General features: G+C 43.9%; 1 protein-coding gene across 4 annotated transcripts in view; it reads left to right on the top strand.

The window, feature by feature from the left end:
* TIAM2 (TIAM Rac1 associated GEF 2) overlaps window positions 1-22,889 on the top strand; it is a 518,307-nt gene that overhangs the window by 372,292 nt on the left and 123,126 nt on the right. For all 4 annotated transcript variants that reach the window (XM_073672431.1, XM_073672433.1, XM_073672430.1 and 1 more), the window contains 4 exons: window positions 1,021-1,125; window positions 7,127-7,205; window positions 15,992-16,084; window positions 20,896-21,156. In XM_073672431.1, coding sequence (XP_073528532.1) covers window positions 1,021-1,125; window positions 7,127-7,205; window positions 15,992-16,084; window positions 20,896-21,156 — 538 coding nt within the window. The remainder of the gene's footprint in view (window positions 1-1,020; window positions 1,126-7,126; window positions 7,206-15,991; window positions 16,085-20,895; window positions 21,157-22,889) is intronic.

Below are 22,889 nucleotides of genomic sequence, written 5' to 3'. Positions count from 1 at the left end.
ACTATGAAAATCCTGAAAACATGGCCTCTTGAGTAGCTCTTGAGGCCTGAAGTTGAAGAACACTGCTCTAGGTAATCCCACAAAAAAGCACTTTCATTTTCCAATTTTTGATTGGAGATAGAATTTATATAATAGTATTCATGTTTTCATGTTTCCTCTTTTCAAGGCTGGTTGCTTATTAACCGTACTTTTGGTATCCAAGTCCTATGTAGCCATGAGGAACAAGTAGTAACATGTGTGTACATGATGGCACAAATCTACCGGTCTACTCAAGTATTAAATGATAACCTACTCTGGTGTTTGGGAAAGGTCTATTATTCTATTACTCATAATAGAAAAATGAATCTTGGCTACTCTAAAATATCAATAGAAGATCACCTTGTTGCGTAAGTTCCATTGCAGTATATGGTCTACAACCCCCCCCAATTTAGACTAATGATAACTATTCACAGACTACACTTTGGATTTCAGCATCATCTAGTAGAACTCTTCAGTTGTAGAAAAATATTTTTTTCTAGTCATTAATGCTAGACTATACTATTCTTATTAATTACTAAAATGCTGCCCTATTATGCATTTAATAACTCCAACCATTGCATAAGACTGCTATATAAAACTCCTCTAATTTTAAAGTTGACATTTCACTATTTTAGCACACTTCAATTATTTCTATACTTTTACAGTAAAATGCAGCTCAATCCATACACATTGCATGTGGTATTTGCCAGTATGATATTTTAGAAAATAAGGCGAATGAATACTAAAATGTGTAACATGTTTTCTTTGTATTTATATTGTGTATGTGTTTTTTGCTGAGTACATTGTTGTCATGCTTTTTGTGTGTTTTATGATTGTGCTTTCTGCAACCCCTTCTCCCTGCACATGATTGTGATTCATTTTGAATAAAACCACAAGATTTCTCTACTACTCTAATTAAAGTACATTACCGCTGGACTGTAATCCATATCCATGACCTTTGTTTGCCAAGACGTCTTTTAGTGACTGATGTGTTTCTCATAGGTACGACAGATGGACCCTGGCTATTTTGGTTTGCATATTAGAAGAAATATGGGTGACAATGTTGAGTACTATGTTCCTTCACCAATGGACTTCATACAAGAACAGGTATTTTGAATTACTGGTGAATTTTTAGTAAATGTTTTATTGGTGAACTATTTTCACTCTTTTCCTCCATAGGTTAGATTAAGACTAGGTTCAAACTTGTGTCATTATTGGCAACCTACTAGAAGACAAACGGATGGCAATATAGTCAATGTGTGAACAAACCATAGTAAAGCAGTTATTCCGGAATTAATTTTTATTACACAAATCTGTTAATAGCCGTTTTGAAGTAACTCACAGTTTTTGTTGTATAAAATATGTAAAAATGTTCTTCTTTTTTTTCTGCTTGATGCTCCTGAGGACCCACTCTGGATAGAATCAATCTCCTTCCCCCCTCTTATTAGACAACATAGTTACTTTTTACTTCCCATATAGAAAATGCCATGCTACTGCAGAGGTTTTTGTCAGTTTTAGCAGGAAATAAAGCTGCTTTTCAGCAAATAGAGTCCAACTGGGCAGAGACTTGACTGTGGGAGGCTGACTCCGCAGGAGAACATGCACATATCTATACACCATGAAAAAAAAAAGTTTCATCTTTTGCAGATTTTTTGGCTTGCATCAAATTTATATTACCATTTGCATATTTGCATTTGCATATTTTTGAAGTCTATTTTACATGTGTTCTTTTTTTTAATCGCTATTCTGGGTATAGGGTCTCCAGATATTTTAGCCTGATTCATCATTTGAAAAGTCATAAATTATGTTGCAAATGTGCTTCATTCCCCCATGATTTTGAGTATGCCATATATTTTTGTGTACTCTATGTGACATTTTAAGAAGTATATGCCTTTTTGTGTTAGAAAGTCACAAAACAGGTTAAAGACAACAAAAAGGAAAAAAGTCAGCTCACCCTTAGAGATTCCAGAGCACAGGAAAAAGGATCCAGCTTCAGAGATCCCATAGAAATTATTTAAACAAATTTAAAAAAAATCAAGAATGAATATCAGCATAAAGTCACAACCCCCTACGGGGACAACATAGGGCATCCAGTCCTTAATCACTGCTGTCTTGTATGGGATCTCTGAAGCTGGATCCTTTTTCTCCCTTATCGAAAGACAAGAAAAAGACCGTTTTTTACTTTGCACAAATTTCGTGAACCAAATGCGCCATTTTGATTAATTTACCAACATGTGAATAAGAAACATTGTTAATTTTGTTTATGATGCGTGTATTATAAAGTTCTTCTAGTAAGGGCAGACAGTTTTTTTTTGGAGGGGGCTCAGATTTTGGAAAAAAAAAAAAAAAGATGGACAACCACTTTACAGGGAATATGTCATTAGGTTATTCCAGCAAAATGTCACTTACCTGGCTGCTTTCTGAAGTTTTCATAAAATCACTGTTTTATCAGCATGAGATCACTAGAGAATTAGTAAACCTGCTGCCATGTAGTCCTCCATAGGCATGAGTTCTGTATGACCTCGCCCCCACCACTGATTTGGCAGCTTTCTGCCTATGCACAGTGTACACAGAATGCTGTCAATCAATGGCTGTGCGGGGTCATACACCGATTAGCTTTTAGAGAACTAGTAAATGTGCAGCAAATAAACAGTGATTTTATCAAAACTGCAGCAAACAGCCCAGTAAGTGATACATAACTGAAATGATGGTCTCTTCCCCTACTTTATGCTGCTCTTAGATGAGATAGTTAAACTCTGGTGACAGATTCCCTTTAATAAAAATCTGCATTATTCATTGGAATCCTTTCTGTATGATCAGCTGACAGGCCACCAACATTGGGAAGAGAACTGGTACATATTAACATGCTCAATGCGTTGTTCTCCCAGTAGATAAGTGCTGCCAGAGGTGAGTAGCACTGCCTCATCTGCCTCTCCCCAGGGAAATAAATATGAATTCTTGGACTGTTCATATATGCACATTAATGAGCATTCAGTCAACATTTACACTGTTTTAAACAGCTTTAGGTATAATTTCCTAATGTCCAACCTCAACTTAAATAGGCATAAGAGCACATTTACACATTTTGTTTTGCATATTATAAAGTTTAGTAGATATTCTATTGTAGTGCACAAGAAAAAAATAAAATGGACACCACCGTTTTTTGATTTTGCTGCATTTTTTTTAAAAAAAACAGCCCTATGCTCTGTCCTCCAGAACAGTAGAGTTATGTGAGCGGAGAGAAGGCCCAGGAGCTTCCACGCATTCTGCTTGAATTAAGCGGAGGTTGATATCACTGGTGGGTGCCGATCAGGCTGGTGAGCACGGCCTTAGTAGAGAAAAGGGAAGGATTCATATTGTCACACTGGCAAAAAGTATATTCAACCAATTTAAGAAAGAAGAAAGAAGAAGAAAAACACTTGACGCGTTTCTGGCGCAATAGTTGTGCCATAGGATTTCAGACAGAGAATGAACACTAGTATATAAGAAGGAAATAATCCAGTCAGAAAAAAGGAAATAATTACATTGGAAATGCAGAAACTGTGCAAACGAATGTCGACATACATTCTAAATTGCATTGGACGGGGTTAATATACGTAGAACAAATCATTTTTAGAATTCATCCCGTTTGGATGTTTGGTATCTAAACGTAATATCCAATATGCTTCTCTGACTGAGCTTTCTGCCAGTTGCCACAACGTCTGGGGTAGTTGACTTTTTCGAAGCTAAAAAAACGCAAAGTGAGTGTTTTGATGCTCCTGAATATATGCTATTTTTATTAATAATATTTGATATGTGCTCTGCGATACTTTTTTTACACTTTCTGGTAGTAGAACCAATATATCACATTTGTCATGATAACAACAAATTTAGAGTCACAATTTATGAAAGAGGTGATGTTGTAATTGATGGTAGGAGATATTGTGAACGAGTGGTTCCATCTAATGCGTGTGTGCATACATTGCATCTACTGCCTGCACATTTATGGAACCCCTTTGTTGTTAACCAATTAGATGGTGAGATGGGTTGTCTCAAAAGGCTAGGAGACATATGTTTCCAAGGGTAAGTCCTCTTCTGGCAACATATCTACAGCGGTTGGCAATAATTTCACGCAGAGTGTCATCTTGGTTGGTTGCAGGCAGATACTTTAAAATGATTGTTTTTATGTTATTAAACTTTGGGCTGTAAGCAGTTGAGAATGTAATAGAGTGCATATGGTTGCAGGAAAAATGTTTAGTACGTGGTTTTAATCTTTTTTCTTTTTTAAATTGGTTGAACAAACTTTTTGTATTTTACCTGGCCGGTGTGCTGAAATGAATCCTTCCCTTTTCTCTAATGTATTGTTATGTACTTTGACTTCAGTGCGGAACAACTACAGAGCAGAAACTTATACATGATAATGACGTGATAGTTTAAAGGGACACTGTCAGCACAAAGTGGCTCTTCAAAACAAGTACTGGTGTTCGGTGCACCCTTGGCCTGGCTAAACATTTAAGTGTACCTTCCCACCTACTTGTTTTCCATCTATCTCTGCCCTTTGCTGGTTCTATAAAGCCAGAGTTGTCAATTGAAATAGAGGGGGGTGCTAAGTTAAAGGGAAAAAATTAGGTGTGAAGGTGTACTGAACTGTTTTGCCACGCTAAGAGTGCACCGAGCACCTGTACTTGGTTTGAAAAGTAATTCTGTGCTGACAGTGTCCCTTTAAACATTCCGCTTTAATGCTCATCCAGCAAAGCCAGCACTGTTAATCATCAGTGAGTGAGGTGGTGACATGCAAAACCAGTGGGTAAACTGAACTACAGTGCACTGTGAAAGTATTTTGCCCCCTTGAACTTTTCTACCTTTTCTAATTTTTGGGGGAAGAATCAACAACAAATGTGACACAATCGTGAAGTGGAACGAAATTTATTGGATATTTTAAACTTTTTTAACAAATAAAAAACTGAAAAGTGGGACGTGCAATATTATTCGGCCTCCTTGAGTTATTACTTTGTAGCGCCACCTTTTGCTGCGATTACAGCTGCAAGTCGCTTGGGGTATCTATCAGTTTTGCACATCGAGAGGCTGAAATTCTTGCCCATTCTTCCTTGCAAAACAGCTCGAGCTCAATAAGGTTGGATGGAGGGCGTTTGTGAACAGCAGTTTTCAGTTCTTTCCACAGATTCTCAATTGGATTCAGGTCTGGACTTTGACTTGGTCATTCCAACACCTGGATACGTTTATTTTTGAACCATTCCATTGTAGATTTTTCTTTGTTTGGGATCATTGTCTTGTTGTAAGATAAATCTCCGTCCCAGTCTCAGGTCTTTTGCAGACTCCAACAGATTTTCTTCCAGAATGGTCCTGTATTTGGCTCCGTCCATCTTTCCATCAATTTTAACCATCTTCCCTGTCGCTGCTGAAAAATAGTAGGCCCAAGCCATGATGCTGCCACCACCATGTTTGACAATGGGGATGGTGTTTTGAAGGTGATGAGCTGTGTTGCTTTTACGCCAAACATATCGTTTTCCATTGTGGTCAAAAAGTTCGATTTTGGTTTTATCTGACCAGAGCACCTTATTCCACATGTTTGGTGTGTCTCCCAGGTGGCTTGTGGCAAACTTCAAACGGGACTTTTTATGGATATCTTTGAGAAATGGCTTTCTTCTTGCCACTCTTCCATAAAGGCCAGATTTGTGCAGTGTACGACTGATTGTTGTCCTATGGACAGACTCTCCCACCTCAGCTGTATTTCTCTGCAGTTCATCCAGAGTGATCATGGGCCTTTTGGCTGCATCTCTGATCAGTCTTCTCCTTGTTCGAGATGAAAGTTTAGCGGGACAGCTGGGTCTTAGTAGATTTGCAGTGGTCTGATACTCCTTCCATTTCAATATGATCGCTTGCACAGTGCTCCTTGAGATGTTTAAAACTTGGGAAATCTTTTTGTATCCAAATCCGGCTTTAAACTTCGCCACAACAGTATCTCGGACCCGCCTGGTGTGTTTCTTGGTCTTCATGATGCTCTCTGCACTTGAAACAGAACCCTGAGACTATCACAGAGCAGGTGCATTTATACGGAGACTTGATTACACACAGGTGGATTCTAGTTATCATTACCAGTCACTTAGGACAACATTGGATCATTCAGAGATCCTCACTGAACTTCTGGAGTGAGTTTGTTGCACTGAAAGTAAAGGGGCCGAATAATATTGCACGCCCCACTTTTCAGTTTTTAATTTGTTAAAAAAGTTAAAATATCCAATAAATTTCGTTCCACTTCACGATTGTGTCCCACTTGTTGTTGATTCTTCCCCAAAAAATTAGAATTTCATATCTTTATGTTTGAAGCCAGAAGTGTGGCAAAAGGTAGAAAAGTTCAAGGGGACCAAATACTTTCACAATGCACTGTATATAATGGTGCACTGAACCTCTTGGCTATACCAAGGGTGCACCAAGCACCCTAATTAGCATATTTTATTAAACTTCAGTTTTTGCACAACAGAGACACTAAAATTATCATTTCTATAGAGTCTATGTCTGCTACAAGGCTATGTGCTTGTAAAGTTATAAAATTGTGTGTAATTATATGTTTTGCTGCTGTTTCTCCAATGTAAATGTGGTGAGTTAACTCTTGCTGTACATGTTAAAGATCTAGGGGATTATGATTCTTGCCAGTGCTAAACAAACTTTTTTAATCTCTGGAGCTGTAAATCTAACTATATTCTCAAAAAATTAAGAAAAAATTACAACTGCTGCATAGAAAAAAAGCAGCAAAAACTGCAGCAAGTCTACCTGTGTTAAATACAAGCAGTTCTATGAAATGCATATGAAAAATCTGCAAGTAAAACAAAAATCTTGTGCTTTCCTTCAATGTGTGAATCCAGTTTTTAAATTCTGTTTACTACAATGTATAATCTAGATGCTGCCGTAAGCTGATGCCAGAGCCACATATGTCTATATGTGAAGGTGTTGTAAAGGCTGATTACACTTTACTATATTATGCTGTAACACTAAGAAATGGACATTTTTTGCATAATTAGTATTACATATTAGGTTATTGCTTATTTTCATTACTACTGCAGGCACATAAAGAACAAGTAAGCAGTTACTGAACTTCCTTGTTTTTCAGGTGTTCGATGAACTGGAAATATTTCCTTTGGGTATTTACAACGTGCATCTTATCAAGTCTGGAGGTGAAACTGATTTTGGTAAGCTTAGTTTAGCGGAATCACAGAAAAATAGTAGAATGTAATCTTAAGGAAGGAAAAACGTAATGTACAGTCATGGGCGAAAGTTTTGAGACCAACACAAATTTTGGGTTTTACAAAGTTTGTTGCTTCAGTGTCTTTAGATCTTTTAGTCATATATTTCCATGGTTATTGAAGTAGACTTATAAGAATTTTATTAGTTTTTACACTTTTATTGACAAATACGTCAAGTTTATGCAAAGACTTGATGTTTAGAGTGTTCTCACTTATTTTTCAAGACTTCTGTAATTCACCCTGGCAACTGGATATCAATTTCTGGGCCAAATCCTGACTGATGACAACCCATTCTTTTCTAACCAGTGCTTGGAGTTTATTTCAATCTCTTTGTTTTTGTTTGTCCACTCGCTTCTTGAGGATTGACCGTGGGTTTTTAATGGGATTGAGATCTGGGAATCAATCGAGGGGCAATTTGGTGATGAACAACACTTTTCCCATGTCACAAGGCAAAAGTATTCATTAATGTTGACATTTTGAACCCATGGCAAGGAAACTCCCCAGATCTCAATATCATGGACAACCTGAGGTCAATCCTCAAAAAGTGGGTGGACAAACAAACACATAGAAATTGTGATAAATTCCAAGCACTGATTAGGAAAAAAGTGGTTGCCATCAGTCAGGATTTGGTCCAGAAGCTGATACTCACCATGCCAGGGCAAATTGCAGAAGTGTTAAAAAAATAAGGGTCAACCCAGTAAATATTGAGTATTTGCAAAAACTTGATGTAGTTGTCAGTTAAAGTCTCAACCTTTGGCCTTGACTGTGTAACGGGTCTGGGAGGCGGAACCTCTGAGCAACTTATACAAGGGGGCGGTCCTTGTAAGGAAGCGGGTGGCGACCAGGGAAGACAGGCAGGCAGTCACAGCAGGTGACCGGGACAGTCTCTGGGTAAACGGGCAGGAGGTCACGGCAAGTGACCGGGACAGTCTTTGGGTAAACGGGCAGGAGGTCACAGCAAGTGACCGGGACAGTCTCTGGGTAAACGGGCAGGAGGTCACGGCAAGTGACCGGGACAGTCTCTGGGTAAACGGGCAGGAGGTCACAGCAAGTGACCGGGACAGTCTCTGGGTAAACGGGCAGGAGGTCACGGCAAGTGACCGGGACAGTCTCTGGGTAAACGGGCAGGAGGTCACAGCAAGTGACCGGGACAGTCTCTGGGTAAACGGGCAGCTACGACCTGTGACGGCTGAGCCTCCAGGTAGGCTAGCAGGCAGATGGCAGATGAGTGCTCCCAGGTGAGCAGGCGAGAGTCTCTGGATAAGCAGGTGGTCACAGCATGTGACGGCGGAGCCTCCAGGTAGGCTAACAGGCAGGTAGCAGATGAGTGCTCCCAGGTGAGCGGGCAAGAGTCTCTGGACTGGCAGGTGGTCACAGCACGTGACGGCGGAGCCTCCAGGTAGGCTAACAGGCAGGTAGCAGATGAGCGCTCCCAGGTGAGCGGGCAAGAGTCTCTGGACTGGCAGGTGGTCACAGCACGTGACGGCGGAGCCTCCAGGTAGGCTAACAGGCAGGTAGCAGATGAGCGCTCCCAGGTGAGCGGGCAAGAGTCTCTGGACTGGCAGGTGGTCACAGCACGTGACGGCAGAGCCTCCAGGTAGGCTAACAGGCAGGTAGCAGATGAGCGCTCCCAGGTGAGCGGGTTAGCTGGTCCATAGACAGACTGACAGGAGTCGGAAGGCAGACCGTCGGACCTCAGGCTAGCAAATGGGTAAGCGGATAACAGGCAGGAATCAGACAGCAAACTGGCAGGAAACTGGCAGGTAACTGGAAACGGGACCTGAGGGCTGAAGCAGAGTAGTGAACAGTGCAACAACATTGCTCGGGCACCTCCATTTTGGAGGAGGTGCCTTATATATGGAGGGATCCTCCGGCCATTGGCCGGGGACTCCTTAGGGCGACGCGCGCGGCCCCTTTAAGAGAGGGGGAGCGCGCGCGCGTGCGCCCTAAGCACAGTGACCGAGGGAGAGCGGGCGCTGCAAGCAGAGCGGGAGGAAGCCGCCGGGCACGGAGCAGAGAGGTGAGGGGAACAGCGTCCCTGCCTAGCAGGAGGCAGGGACGCCGACGCTACAGTACCCCTTCCTTTAGGCCCCCCCTTTTTTAGGCCAGACAGAAATTTAGCAAGGATGAGAGGGGCATGGATGTTCTCCCGGGGCTCCCATGTTCTCTCCTCAGGACCAAACCCCTTCCAATCCACTAGAAAAAAGGTCTTTCCTCTTACCCTTTTGGTGGCCAGAATGTTCTCTACCTCAAACTCGTCTTCAGCAGAAACCGGAGCAGGAGGCGTACCTGTAGACTTGGAAAAGGAGTTAAGTACCACGGGTTTGAGAAGAGATACATGGAAGGAGTTAGGGATCCGTAAGTTGGCCGGGAGTTTCAATTTATAGGCCACCGGGTTGATCTGTTTGATAACCTCCAGTGGGCCGATGAACCGAGGCCCTAACTTATAGGAAGGAATCTTGAGCCGGACATATTTGGATGAGAGCCAGACTTTATCTCCGGGACGAAATTGTGGGGAATCCAGGCGTTTTTTGTCGGCGTGTCTCTTCATCCGCTCGGACGACTGAAGGAGTGCCGATCGGGTACTCTCCCAAATGGAGGAAAATTTGCTAACGAGAGATTCCGCGGCCGGGTTGTCCACAGAGGTGGAGACAGGAAAAGGGATCCGAGGATGCTGACCGAAGACTACAAAAAACGGGGATTTAGAAGAAGATTCGCTCTTGTGATTGTTGTAAGAGAACTCGACCCATGGTAGGAGATCCACCCAGTCTGAATGGTGGGCATTAACGAAGTGCCGGAGGTAACTGGTCAAATTCTGATTGATCCGCTGCACTTGACCATTGGACTGTGGGTGGTAAGCGGAGGAGAAGTCCAGGGTGACGTCGAGCAGTTTACATGTGGCTCTCCAGAAGCGTGAGGTGAACTGAACCCCACGATCCGACACGATGTGGAGAGGCAGACCATGGAGACGGAAGATGTGGCGGATAAAGTCTTTAGCTAGCTCGGGAGCAGACAGGAGGCCTGGCAGGGGAATAAAATGAGCCATTTTGGAAAAGCGGTCAGCGACCACCCAAATGACCGTACAACCGGCAGAGACGGGGAGATCTGTTATGAAGTCCATAGCTATATGTTGCCACGGGGCAGCAGGCACAGGCAGAGGAAGAAGGCGGCCGGCAGGCAGGTGTCTCGGAACTTTGTTGCGGGCGCAGGACACACAGGCAGAAACAAAGTCAATTACATCCTTGTGCAGGGTAGGCCACCAGTAGTGCCGGGTAATAAGCTGGAGGGTCTTTTTCTGACCGGCGTGCCCAGCTAGCTTAGACGAGTGACCCCAGTGTAGAATGTTCTCCCGATCGGACTCCGTTACGAACGTCTTACCGGGAGGGAGACGATTTAGGCCCACGGGGGCTGCCTGCATTACTCTGGCGGGATCGATGATGTGTTTAGGCTCCTCCTCAAGATCAGACACCAGAAAGGATCGGGACAGGGCGTCAGCTTTGATGTTTTTGTCAGCCGGACGAAAATGAAGAATGAAATCAAAGCAGGCAAAAAACAAAGACCACCGGGCTTGGCGCGGGTTAAGTCTCTGGGCGCTCTGGAGATATGCCAAGTCCTTGTGGTCAGTGTAAATTATTACCGGGTGGAGAGCCCCCTCGAGCAGGTAACGCCACTCCTCCAGTGCCATCTTAATGGCCAACAATTCTCGGTCTCCTATAGAATAATTGCGCTCAGAAGAGGAGAAAAGTTTGGAGAAAAAGCCGCAGGTTACCTTTCTTCCGGAAGAAGATTTTTGGGTAAGTACCGCCCCAGCTCCGGAGGAGGAGGCGTCAACTTCTAGGAAGAATTGTTTGTTGCCGTCCGGACGGTGCAGCACCGAGGCGGAGAGGAAGGCCTGTTTTAAGGAAAGAAATGCCTCCTCTGCTTCGGGCGGCCATTCTCTGGGGTTCGTACCTTTATGGGTGAGAGCAGAGATAGGGGCGGTCCGGGAAGAGAAGTGCGGTATGAACAGGCGGTAATAGTTGGCGAAGCCCAGGAACCGCTGAATAGCCTTCAACCCCTCTGGTCGGGGCCACTTCTGGATGGCAGACAGTTTCTCAGGATCCATTTGTAGACCTGTCTGAGAGATTATGTAGCCCAGAAATGGAAGAGAGGTCTGCTCAAAGATGCACTTCTCATATTTAGCGTAGAGGTGGTTCTGCCTGAGCCTGAGCAGGACCTGACGAACGTCCCTCCGGTGAGTAGGAAGATCCGGAGAGAAGACCAAGATATCGTCCAGGTACACCACCACGCAGGAGTAGAGAAGATCACGGAAGATGTCATTGACCAACTCTTGAAAGACGGCAGGAGCGTTACAGAGACCGAAGGGCATCACAAGGTACTCATAGTGGCCGTCCCGGGTATTGAATGCCGTCTTCCACTCATCCCCCTGACGGATACGGACCAGGTTATACGCCCCACGGAGATCCAGTTTGGTGAAGATTCTAGCCCCCCTCAGACGGTCAAATAATTCAGGAATAAGCGGAAGGGGGTATTTATTCTTCACAGTAATCTGGTTTAGGCCTCTATAGTCTATACATGGACGGAGTGAGCCGTCCTTCTTTTTGACAAAGAAGAAGCCTGCTCCCGCCAGGGAGGTAGATTTCTGGATAAATCTCCGGGCCAGGTTCTCCTCAATATATTCAGACATGGACCGGGTTTCAGCAGCGGACAAAGGGTAGATTCGCCCACGGGGAGGAGTAGAGCCGGGCATCAGGTCGATTGGGCAGTCGTATGGTCTATGAGGAGGTAAAGTCTCTGCCTCTTTTTTATTGAAGACATCCGCATAAGACCAATAGGGAACCGGAAGACCGGGCAGATTGGCTGGGGTAGGAGAAGGACGGGCAGGACGAACGGGAACTAGACAAGTCTTATGGCAGTCCTGTCCCCAGCGAAGGACCTCTCCGGTCTGCCAGTCAAGCACGGGTGCATGTTTCTGGAGCCAAGGCAGGCCAAGCAATAGTGCGTGAGAGAGTCCAGGCAGAACATGAAAGGAGATGCTCTCAGAATGCAGCATTCCCACCTGTAGAGTCAGAGATTCGGTGATGAGTTGGATGGGATGTGGTAAGAGACCCCCATCCACGGCGGCGACAGATAAAGGTACGGCCAGAGGTTTGGTGGGAATGTGGTATTTTTCTACCAGGGATTGAGAGATGAGATTTCCAGCAGCTCCAGAGTCAAGTTGAGCCAGTTCAAAATAGCGGTTCTCTCCGCAGAAGATAGAAACAGACAGCATCAGGGATGGAGAGGGTTTACTTTTGTCTAGGGCGACCTCTCTGAGCGATCCTAGACACAGGCGTTTCCCGACCTCTCAGGGCAGGAACGGATCCGGTGCTCCTTACTGCCACAGTAGAAACAGCTCCCCTCGGCACGACGTAAGTCTTGACGGGTCTTGACCATCTTGGTCTGGTCGACCTGCATAGGTTCAGGTGAGTGTGCCTGGGGAGTAACAGAGGGAGTGACGGGTCTCTGGAAGGTAGGGACTAGACGTGGAATCCTCCTCTCACGGGTGACCTCCCTAGCGCGCTCCTGGAACCGGATGTCAGTCCGGGTGGCAAGTGTAATCAAGTCATCGAGAGTGGTAGGAATGTCCCGACCGGCGAGTTCATCTTTAATACGGCCGGACAGACCCTCCCAGAAGACGGACACCAGGGCGTCGTTATCCCAGGCCAGCTCCGAAGCAAGGGTACGGAACCGTATGGCATATTGGCCCACGGTGAGACTCCCTTGACGGAGGCGTAGCAGAGATGAGGCGGATGAGGTCTTCCGTCCGGGTTCATCGAAGACCTTCCGGAAAGCCGTGAGAAAGGCTGGCAGGTCGGACACCAGAGGGTCTCCTCTCTCCCATAGAGGATTTAGCCAAGCCAGTGCCTCTCCCGTGAGATGGGACATGATGAAGGCTACTTTGGCCCGGTCGGAATTAAACTGGTGGGACTGGTGTTCAAAGTGCAGGGTGCACTGGTTAATGAAGCCCCGAGCTTGAGCGGAGTCGTCTCCGAAGCGAGGAGGTGCAGAGAGCCGGATTCCAGAGCAGGATACTATGGTATTGGTGGGCAGCGGAGCAGCCGGGCTGCGAGTCATGAAACTAGCGGTGGTTGCTGGTGGGGCAGTCAAAGTGTCCAGGCGAGTATTGACATTCCGCAGGTGACCCAGGATGGACTCCTGTTGGGACCTCTGTCGGGACAGTTCATGACAAAGGTCCGAGAGCGAGGGAGCTTGGGTGCCACCGGGTTCCATGGCCCGAGCAAACTGTAACGGGTCTGGGAGGCGGAACCTCTGAGCAACTTATACAAGGGGGCGGTCCTTGTAAGGAAGCGGGTGGCGACCAGGGAAGACAGGCAGGCAGTCACAGCAGGTGACCGGGACAGTCTCTGGGTAAACGGGCAGGAGGTCACGGCAAGTGACCGGGACAGTCTCTGGGTAAACGGGCAGGAGGTCACAGCAAGTGACCGGGACAGTCTCTGGGTAAACGGGCAGGAGGTCACGGCAAGTGACCGGGACAGTCTCTGGGTAAACGGGCAGGAGGTCACAGCAAGTGACCGGGACAGTCTCTGGGTAAACGGGCAGCTACGACCTGTGACGGCTGAGCCTCCAGGTAGGCTAGCAGGCAGATGGCAGATGAGTGCTCCCAGGTGAGCAGGCGAGAGTCTCTGGATAAGCAGGTGGTCACAGCATGTGACGGCGGAGCCTCCAGGTAGGCTAACAGGCAGGTAGCAGATGAGCGCTCCCAGGTGAGCGGGCAAGAGTCTCTGGACTGGCAGGTGGTCACGGCACGTGACGGCGGAGCCTCCAGGTAGGCTAACAGGCAGGTAGCAGATGAGCGCTCCCAGGTGAGCGGGTTAGCTGGTCCATAGACAGACTGACAGGAGTCGGAAGGCAGACCGTCGGACCTCAGGCTAGCAAATGGGTAAGCGGATAACAGGCAGGAATCAGACAGCAAACTGGCAGGAAACTGGCAGGTAACTGGAAACGGGACCTGAGGGCTGAAGCAGAGTAGTGAACAGTGCAACAACATTGCTCGGGCACCTCCATTTTGGAGGAGGTGCCTTATATATGGAGGGATCCTCCGGCCATTGGCCGGGGACTCCTTAGGGCGACGCGCGCGGCCCCTTTAAGAGAGGGGGAGCGCGCGCGCGCACCCTAAGCACAGTGACCGGGGGAGAGCGGGCGCTGCAAGCAGAGCGGGAGGAAGCCGCCGGGCACGGAGCAGAGAGGTGAGGGGAACAGCGTCCCTGCCTAGCAGGAGGCAGGGACGCCGACGCTACAGACTGTAGATAGATGTAACAAGCAAATTGACTCAATTAAGTCTGAGAGGAGCCATTTTGAGAGATTACAACTGGAAATCTTCAAATTTTAAAGAAGGAACATTTAAAATGAAAACAATCATTTTAAATATGAATTAAAAATATTTGATAGAAACAGACGCCAGATTTTACCATTTAACAGTTTGGCTAGAATGTATTATATGGAAAAAAAATTATGCAAACATATCTATTGATCCCTGCTAGTGCCACATTCCTTACAAAGTGAAGCTGTCACCAAGAAAATGCAAATGCAATGCGATCTGCGGCACCACGTTATATAGAAGGAGGAGGGGAGCAGAATATGTGATTTGAGAAAAGATTCAGTATAACCTGTTATTTATTCATTTCTACCTCTGCTCTTTCTGGGATTTTGGTCCAGTGGGCAGTCCTGTCAGTTATCTCTGTATGCACACTTATATAAAGATAGCTGTCAGTTATTGAGAGCCCCGCCCACTGGACCAAAGACTCAGAAAGAGAAGAGGATTAAATGATGAAAATACCGGTTATACCTGGTCTATTTCGCACAACACTATCCACCAATCTGCTGAGCTCCCCCTGCTTTACTTTCATGCTGCCTGCAGATTATACTGCATTTTCATGGTTCAGCTCTCCTTTAATAAACCTTGCTGCTGCATGCAGTAAAGTGTCTGTTGGAAGTATCCTGAGCTTCAAAGTGTCCAGCAGGATCGTTATGGATGAATACATGGATGATGCCTTCCACAGTATCCACAGGTTGCTTCATCATAGGACCGGTACAAGTGCAGCGGTTTGTCCTCTCTGTGGGCTAAAGAATTATAGCGCATGAGCAGAACAACATGGATTCCTCTGCCCGAGGAAAAATGTACTGTGCTGGTTTTCTGCTGGAGCAGCCTGTGGATGCCATTGCAGCTTGCATCCACCTCAATCAAGAGAACAGTGCTGGCTTAGTGATATTTTGGCTTAGTGATTATTTTGCTAGCCACTTGGAAAATTAGAATACGCCCATCATACCCTTCACCCCAAATTAGAAAATGGAGTGGAGTTCTTAGACATTTTTTATGGTACGTCAATCTAATAAGGAATAATAGATATGTTATCTAAGGTCTTTAGATGTTCTACATTTTGGTGAGAGGGGTTTATTAGGTAAAACCCTTTGACAGATTTCCTTCAACATTACTATTCAGTGTCCAAAGGGTCTTTAATACACTGTGCAAACATAGGCTTTGATAATACCATCCTATAGTCTTAAAATAGTAATGCCATAAAGTGCACATCATATGTGCTAACTATTACTGTCGTACCATGTTCATATAATACCAACATTCACGTCAAACTAACATCCATAAACAATAAAGTATTGGTGAAACAATAGTGTATTGATATTGATATACAACATATACTTCTCTTTTCTAGGATTTGCTGTTGCAGCTCAGGTTGATGATCATCACGGTCTTACTCACATCTATGTAAGTTATGTTCACCCTGAAGGACTGGCCTACAGAGAAGGTAAGTATCTGTCTGCATTATTTTTTTGCTGATCAGACTGATACGGCTTTTCATTACAAAGTAGTCATTGTTATACAAGTATTCCTGTATATAATATATGCAATATATATAGGTTCTCATACAAGCATATGCTACTACTTGATGAGTAAAATAATATTTTGACATAACTCCTGATCTTTCCCCACAACTGGAATCATAGCTAGAGGTTTAGAATTTCAGCGGTGCACTTTTACCACCAAATTACCTGGGATGATATTTTTGTCATAGGTCGCAGCAGTTGAGCCAGACTGGGTAGATGCTGTGTTTCACATTCAGCCTCTACTTCAAGCAGCAGCAACCAGAACAACTTCCAATAGCTGCTGTTTAGTCATTTAAATGCCGCTGTGAAACATTTATAGTGGCATTTAAATGGTCGCCTTGATAGTACACTTGCTTATGGGTTACCATGACATCCGGGGACCTGCTAAAGACCCCCATGACTGCCATCTTACTCCTCCTGTGAAGTCGAGCCTCTGACTGGGCTTCATAGGAGAATGTGCCTTACACTATGTACTGCAATACTGTGTTATCACAGGTTTAAGTCCCCTAAGGCATCACAGGTTTAAGTCCCTTAAGGGGAAGTAAAAATGAAAAAAACATTTATATTGTTTTAAGTTTAATATTTTTTACAGTATATAAGTTTAAATCAGCCCATTTTTCCCGATTCAAAAAGAAAATAAACATATTTGTTATTATTGTCTGTAAAAAACCCGATCTATAAGAACATAAATTAACTTAAAAGTTACGTCAAACAAAAAGAAAGCTAAATTGAAACACCAGAATTGCCATTTTTCAGTCACTACACTTCCCCCAAGCAATGCAATAAAAACTTATAGGAGGAAGCGCCTTAGCAGTAAAGATCATCGTGCAAGCAACACTTGTAACAAACAGCACTCATGGGCTAGTTTAGTACCAAGGCCTCATTCACACGTCTGTGTCTTCAGTATGTGTGGTGCCAGTTTTCCCACATATTAGAGACACTTCCACATGTAGATCCATTCAAATGAATGGGTCTGCGCACATGTCAGTGTGTTTCCACAGACCGTGTGTCCGTGGGCACAGCACGCTGACATGTCCATTTCTTGCATACCGCACGGGCCATGCACTTGCACACTGATGATACACAAACAACATTCGTGAGTCATCTGTGTGACACGTACCGGCACCTGGGAAACAGCAGTGTAGTTTGCGCGGTTTCCCGCCACCGGGTGCTGGAGGCAAGTTTCATCACTGTCCCCTGCTTGTGCTGGTATCAGCGCGAGCAAGTGACAATGTTGAGAGTTGTATTTTGCTCCCGCTCCCGCCGCCATCTTGTGAGCGCAGTTTCTGACAGCCAGAAGTACTGTCTATGAGAGCCAGAATGAGGCTGTCATCGACTTTTATTGAAAAGTGACCTCCAACACGCTCCAGCAAACACTGGAGTGCATTGGTGGTCACTTACATTTAAAGTACCACTGCAGCGGTGCAATAAAAAAAACAAAAACGCTGAAGTGGCGCTTTAAAATGTTTATAAAGGTGTTACCATTTTTGCCACAAAATATTGGCATATGGTCATGACAACAAGTTGTGCCATATTATTATACTAAGTGGGCCATTTAGCTAAATTTACTACGAAATACGCATTCCTGCCAATTTCTACATACACTGGGAATAGAGATGAGTGAATTGATTTGCATGATCCTTTTCCAGTGGCCGTGTCAGTATTCTGTGGCCACCGGACAGGTCCCTTGCAATTTCGAGGTGACTGGCAACCATGATTAATGTGAATAGGTTGAACTCCATTTGTAAATACATTGCGTGATTTATCTTTCACTCCTCCAGTGTTACAGGCTGTGTTACAATCCATTTAATTTTTTGCTGGCGGTTATAGAAATTAGTCAACAGTTTGGTATCAGACACATAAATAACATGTTAGATGCAGTGTGTAGCCTTAAGCTGCATTGTATTTTATGAACGTTTGCATTTTGCATTTGCCTAGTACTTAGTGTAAAGATTATATCAGCAATAATAAATACCAAAAATGATCAAGAATAGTTGACAGTTTTTTAGATTTTCTGCAAAGTTGTTTTAGCCGTCTTAGATAACTCGACTATTTTGCTGTTTTGATGGGGTCTTCTGTATGATGCTTGTAAGCTAGCAATATTTACTGCACAAATTACAATAGTGTTTAACTACTTCTGGGCTGCCCATAGACTATGAATGTCTGTGCAGTTCACACTTTACTTTGCACTGGTGTTCTAAAACATCAATACAGTGTAAGCAACTTGTAGGAGATCATACAGCTGTGGAGGTAGAGAACTCGGACACAACCAGACTCCCCACAGAGAGGAAAACATGGTTTATTTCCATCTTTACCTTGTTGATTGTTGGATACAGAACTCTGAACCAACCCTTGTGTATACAGATTAGGAAGCACTGATAGCACTCCTTCTCTTGACTCAGTGATCATGACATTGCTAGTTGTACGAAGAAAGCACCCTAGGAGATCCAGTCAGCTCTGCTCTCTAAATGGGGCTCAGATACTAGCCACAGATAAAGAAGAAATCAGTGCTAAAAAGAATATGTTAAAATACCCTCAAAAAGTATTTTAAAACCTTATGGGGGGCACAATTTGTCAAATGAATGAAATAAAGAAAGTGAATAACAGAATAGAAAAAAAGCATAAATAAAGAAGAAAAAAAAAGAAAAAAAAGGGATACAACCAGGCTAAATTGCTGATTCTAGCCCTGCCCCCATTTAGCAGTCCTTTGTGGTAAAAAATATATACCATATTTCCTATTGTTCATGACATTTCCCCCATGATGTAAGCAAAAAAAAAAAAGTGAGGAAAACGACATACAAATTATGCCCCATGTACCTCTAAAAAAAAAAATAAAAAAAAAAAAAAGCAAAAATTATTTAACATCTAAGCAAGGAAAATTTTTAGAGTGTTAGGGTATGTGCACATGTTGAGTATTTGGGTGCAGAAATTTCTGCATCTCTTGGCAGGAAAAATGCAGCGTACAACACATGCATTTTTGATACACTTTCCATGCGTCTTTGCATGAGTTTCTTCACCTGGGTTTTTCAAGCATTTTTAGCAACTAATGCTATTAAATACAGATAAATAGATACAAAAAAGATGGTGGAACAGCACTATAATTTACTCACAGTGGGTGCCAGGCCTCCAAAAAGCTGTCTAGTTTGTTGTAAGGATATAAAATATAAAAAGAAAAATCGTGAATGTAAGTTAGTTACACACAGACCGTGCGTTCCAGAGAGCACAGTGGAAAGCAATATCAGAAGGCATGCACTGAATATTAATCAGATTAGCAGGGTTTCTGTATGCAGCTGGAGGAGAGTAGTATATGCTAGTGGAGGGAGGCCCAGGGTTGGGGGAGATGTCGCCAGCGACTAGGAGAAGGAGAAAAAAGAGAAAGAGCAGGTGGTGCAATGATTTGTATGAACGTTTTGAGTACTGTATGGAGGTAGTGGATGGCTTGGAGTGGGTGAGAAATGTCAGTAGAGCCTCAGAGTTATACATAGGAGAGGGGAGAAGGGAGGGGTGGATATGGAGAGAGTGCACAGAATGTGTCAAAGGGCGGGCGAGATGTGAGAAAGCAGAAGTTAAAACAAGTAAGAAGCAGATTGCAATGACCAATCAGGGTAATAGTGGAGCTTGGGGTTGATATCAACTGTGAAGTGTCCAAAAACACAGTTGACATCATGCTCTGGTGCTAGTAATAGAGAGGTGTCTATCAGACACCCTATCACTAACCCATTTAAAAAATCTACATACTTTATTGAAATAAGCACACCCCAACACTTTCCCTGGTTCACCAATTTATTAAGAAAAAATTTCCCGAGAAGGTCCGATGTAGTCCACCGAATCCTACTTAGTCCCCCGAATCTGACATGCAAAGCATATGGAGCTTTGTTCTGATGCTCCATAGACTTTTGCAACAGCCACTTCTGGGTCACACTGCGCTGTGCATAGCTTATGACTTATTGAAAAGAAGGGTGGTTATATTGGTCACTGATAATTTTTTTGAAATGTCAGAAGATGTAATTTTTTATCTCAGTGTCTATTTTGGGTTTTGGAGCTCTTTATCAGAAAAACAGACCACTATAAAGATTGTAGGGATGATATTCACTCAGGTGTGATGAGAGGCAAACAGGAGTCATGTTCCTTTAAATGTCCATAACGGTTCATTGGCTTCATAAATCGTCAAAAGCAAAATGCACACAAACAGCCTTTAGTGCAGGCAAAAACAACGAAAACAGTCCTTTTAGCTTAGTCTCTGGTTAGCCAGCACTGTGGTCACACAGGTTGGCAGGCATCCAGTACATGGCCCAGTCTGGAGACAACCACACACAGGAGGCCTTCTCCCTCCAGACACACAGACCATGTGCCAAACAACAGCCTCCATTAAATAGGCTGGTAACCACACCCAGAGGTGAGGTATGTGGGTAGCTAGACCCCCCAACTCTCTAAACTTCCCGTAACCCGGTCCCAGGTGCACCAATTAATCCTCTTAATGCGTGCACTAGAGAAAATACTCCGGGTTACATCAGAGACTAGCCATCTATGTGATACTTACCTCCCATCGACTACGTGACCATTAGCCACCTTACAAGATATATAATTTATAATTCCCCAAAATGAGGTGTATTTCTGGGGAGATTTTATTTTGGTGTAGGGCATAGGAAAATAATGATTGATGTCATGGTGTTTAACACAGTATGCTTAGGTCACATGTCCTAACCAACATATCTTTCATATTTAATATCAGGCCTTCGCACAAAAAATGAAATTCTCTTTATCAATGGAGAAGCGGTTTCAGACCTTGACCTAAGGAAGATGGAGTTTTTATTCTCAGAAAGGAGTGTTTTGTTGTCATTGAGATCTTGTCACGCTGATGTCAAACCATCAGTAACCTCATCATGGCCAGAAAATTACGTTTTCAAAGATCAGATGAGACCTTTGCCACCACTGAACCAGTCTCAGCTCCTAGAGGAATTCCTGAACACATTCCGCAGAAATTCTATGAAAGGTAAAAAAAAAATGTATAGCTGTAATATTGTATATTCAGATTTTATTTTCAATGTTAAAGATAAGAAATGTGTAAACCTCATAAAAAGAATGGAAAAATTTGCAATCAATGCAGTTATTTAACCATTTGTTCCCTTTTGGATGTCGATTTATTACTGCACATTTGTCGGAATGAATAGTTTCTGATCTTAAAAAAAGAAGATCAATAAACTCTAATTTCTGAATAATTGTATCGATAATTGGCCAGTATAAATGCATAAAAAGATCAACAATCATTTATCAATGATTGTGTAGGTCATGCTGCTACAAAAATTGTGGTTGGCGAAACAATCGGTAAGTGCAGTTCATTGCCATATTGGCCGCAATTGGAATGGCTTCAGTTGAAAGAGGGAGATCCAGGAGACAAATGCAGAGCAAATATCAATGAATGATCAGCACACTTCCAGCAACTAAAACCACTAATGATGAGCTGTTTCTCTATGTGAAGCTGTGGACTGATTTATATTACCCCTGTAGTTTTTAATGTGCCAATTAGAGAGGACCTGTCCCCAGGTTTATGGTGACCAGTTTTAGCTCTTTCTTTCTTTCCAAATACAATGGCCCATATCTTTGGAACCGTATGGAGGATTTTAAAGAACCAACACAAAATGGAATACTCATAGGAGCAGCAGGAATAAAAGGACACCAAAAACTGACCACTTTTGACCTGGTAACAGGTCCTCTTTAAACTAATGGACCACGATGAAATGCGAAGCTGGGCAAAGTTTTCTAGAGAGTCATTTTTTGCACTGGTTCTGGCATATTGAAAGTGGTTGCCCTATATTGACAATGGCTTAGTGACCCTTGGGGCTCTTTCAGGCAAGCGTATTATATGGACGTGTGCTCTCAAAGTAGAAATCAGACAGCACACGGACCATTGTAATTCAATAGACATGTAATGTGCTGCGGAATAGGTTGGTGCTATAGGAATAAAAATGATTACTATTATTAGATTTGGGCTGTTTGCAGGGGTGGATTAAGAGTAGCAAGGGCCCCAGGCAGTTTAGAAGGCGTGGCCCCCCCCCCCCCCCACACACACACACCCACCCACACCCGATGTATCACGTGACTTGTTACATGATCCCCCTTTGATAGATCATGTGATAGCTCATGTGAAATTAATTCTGCACAATATTAATATATTAATTATAATTATTTTTTTATATTGTATGACTTAATATTGAGCACAATTAAGTAGGCTGACATCCCCCTATGTATGTAGGATCTCATACTGTATAATATGAGCTTTCACATAATCCTCCTATACACGGCGCCCCCCCAGACACGGCCGGAGGCCGCACGGCGCCCATCCAGATACAGCATGAGGCCGCACGGCGCCCATCCAGATACAGCATGAGGCCGCACGGCGTCCCCCCCCCAGATACAGCAGGAGGCCGCACACTCACAAACAAACATATACAGACGTATACAAAGAGAAATACATACACGCATAGGCTGCATGCCCACTATGCGTCTTTCAAGCGTTTTTGCCTCGGAATTTCCCAGCGAAAACACTTAAAAAGCACTTGATAATACATGCCCCATGTTCCCCAATGATAATCTGCATGTGCTGTGTAGATGCTGCGGAAATTTCCGCTGCGGATTATCATTGCGGAAAAATATGCACCATATCCATTAATTTTGCGGACACACAGCGTAATTGCCGCCATTGACTTGCATTGAATCGCATAATAT

The sequence above is a fragment of the Phyllobates terribilis genome, unplaced genomic scaffold, assembly GCF_046119375.1.
Source record: "Phyllobates terribilis strain yellow unplaced genomic scaffold, ASM4611937v1 Scaffold_3__8_contigs__length_932513732, whole genome shotgun sequence".
Taxonomy (NCBI): domain Eukaryota; kingdom Metazoa; phylum Chordata; class Amphibia; order Anura; family Dendrobatidae; genus Phyllobates; species Phyllobates terribilis.
This window is presented reverse-complemented; position numbering and strand designations above follow the sequence as displayed.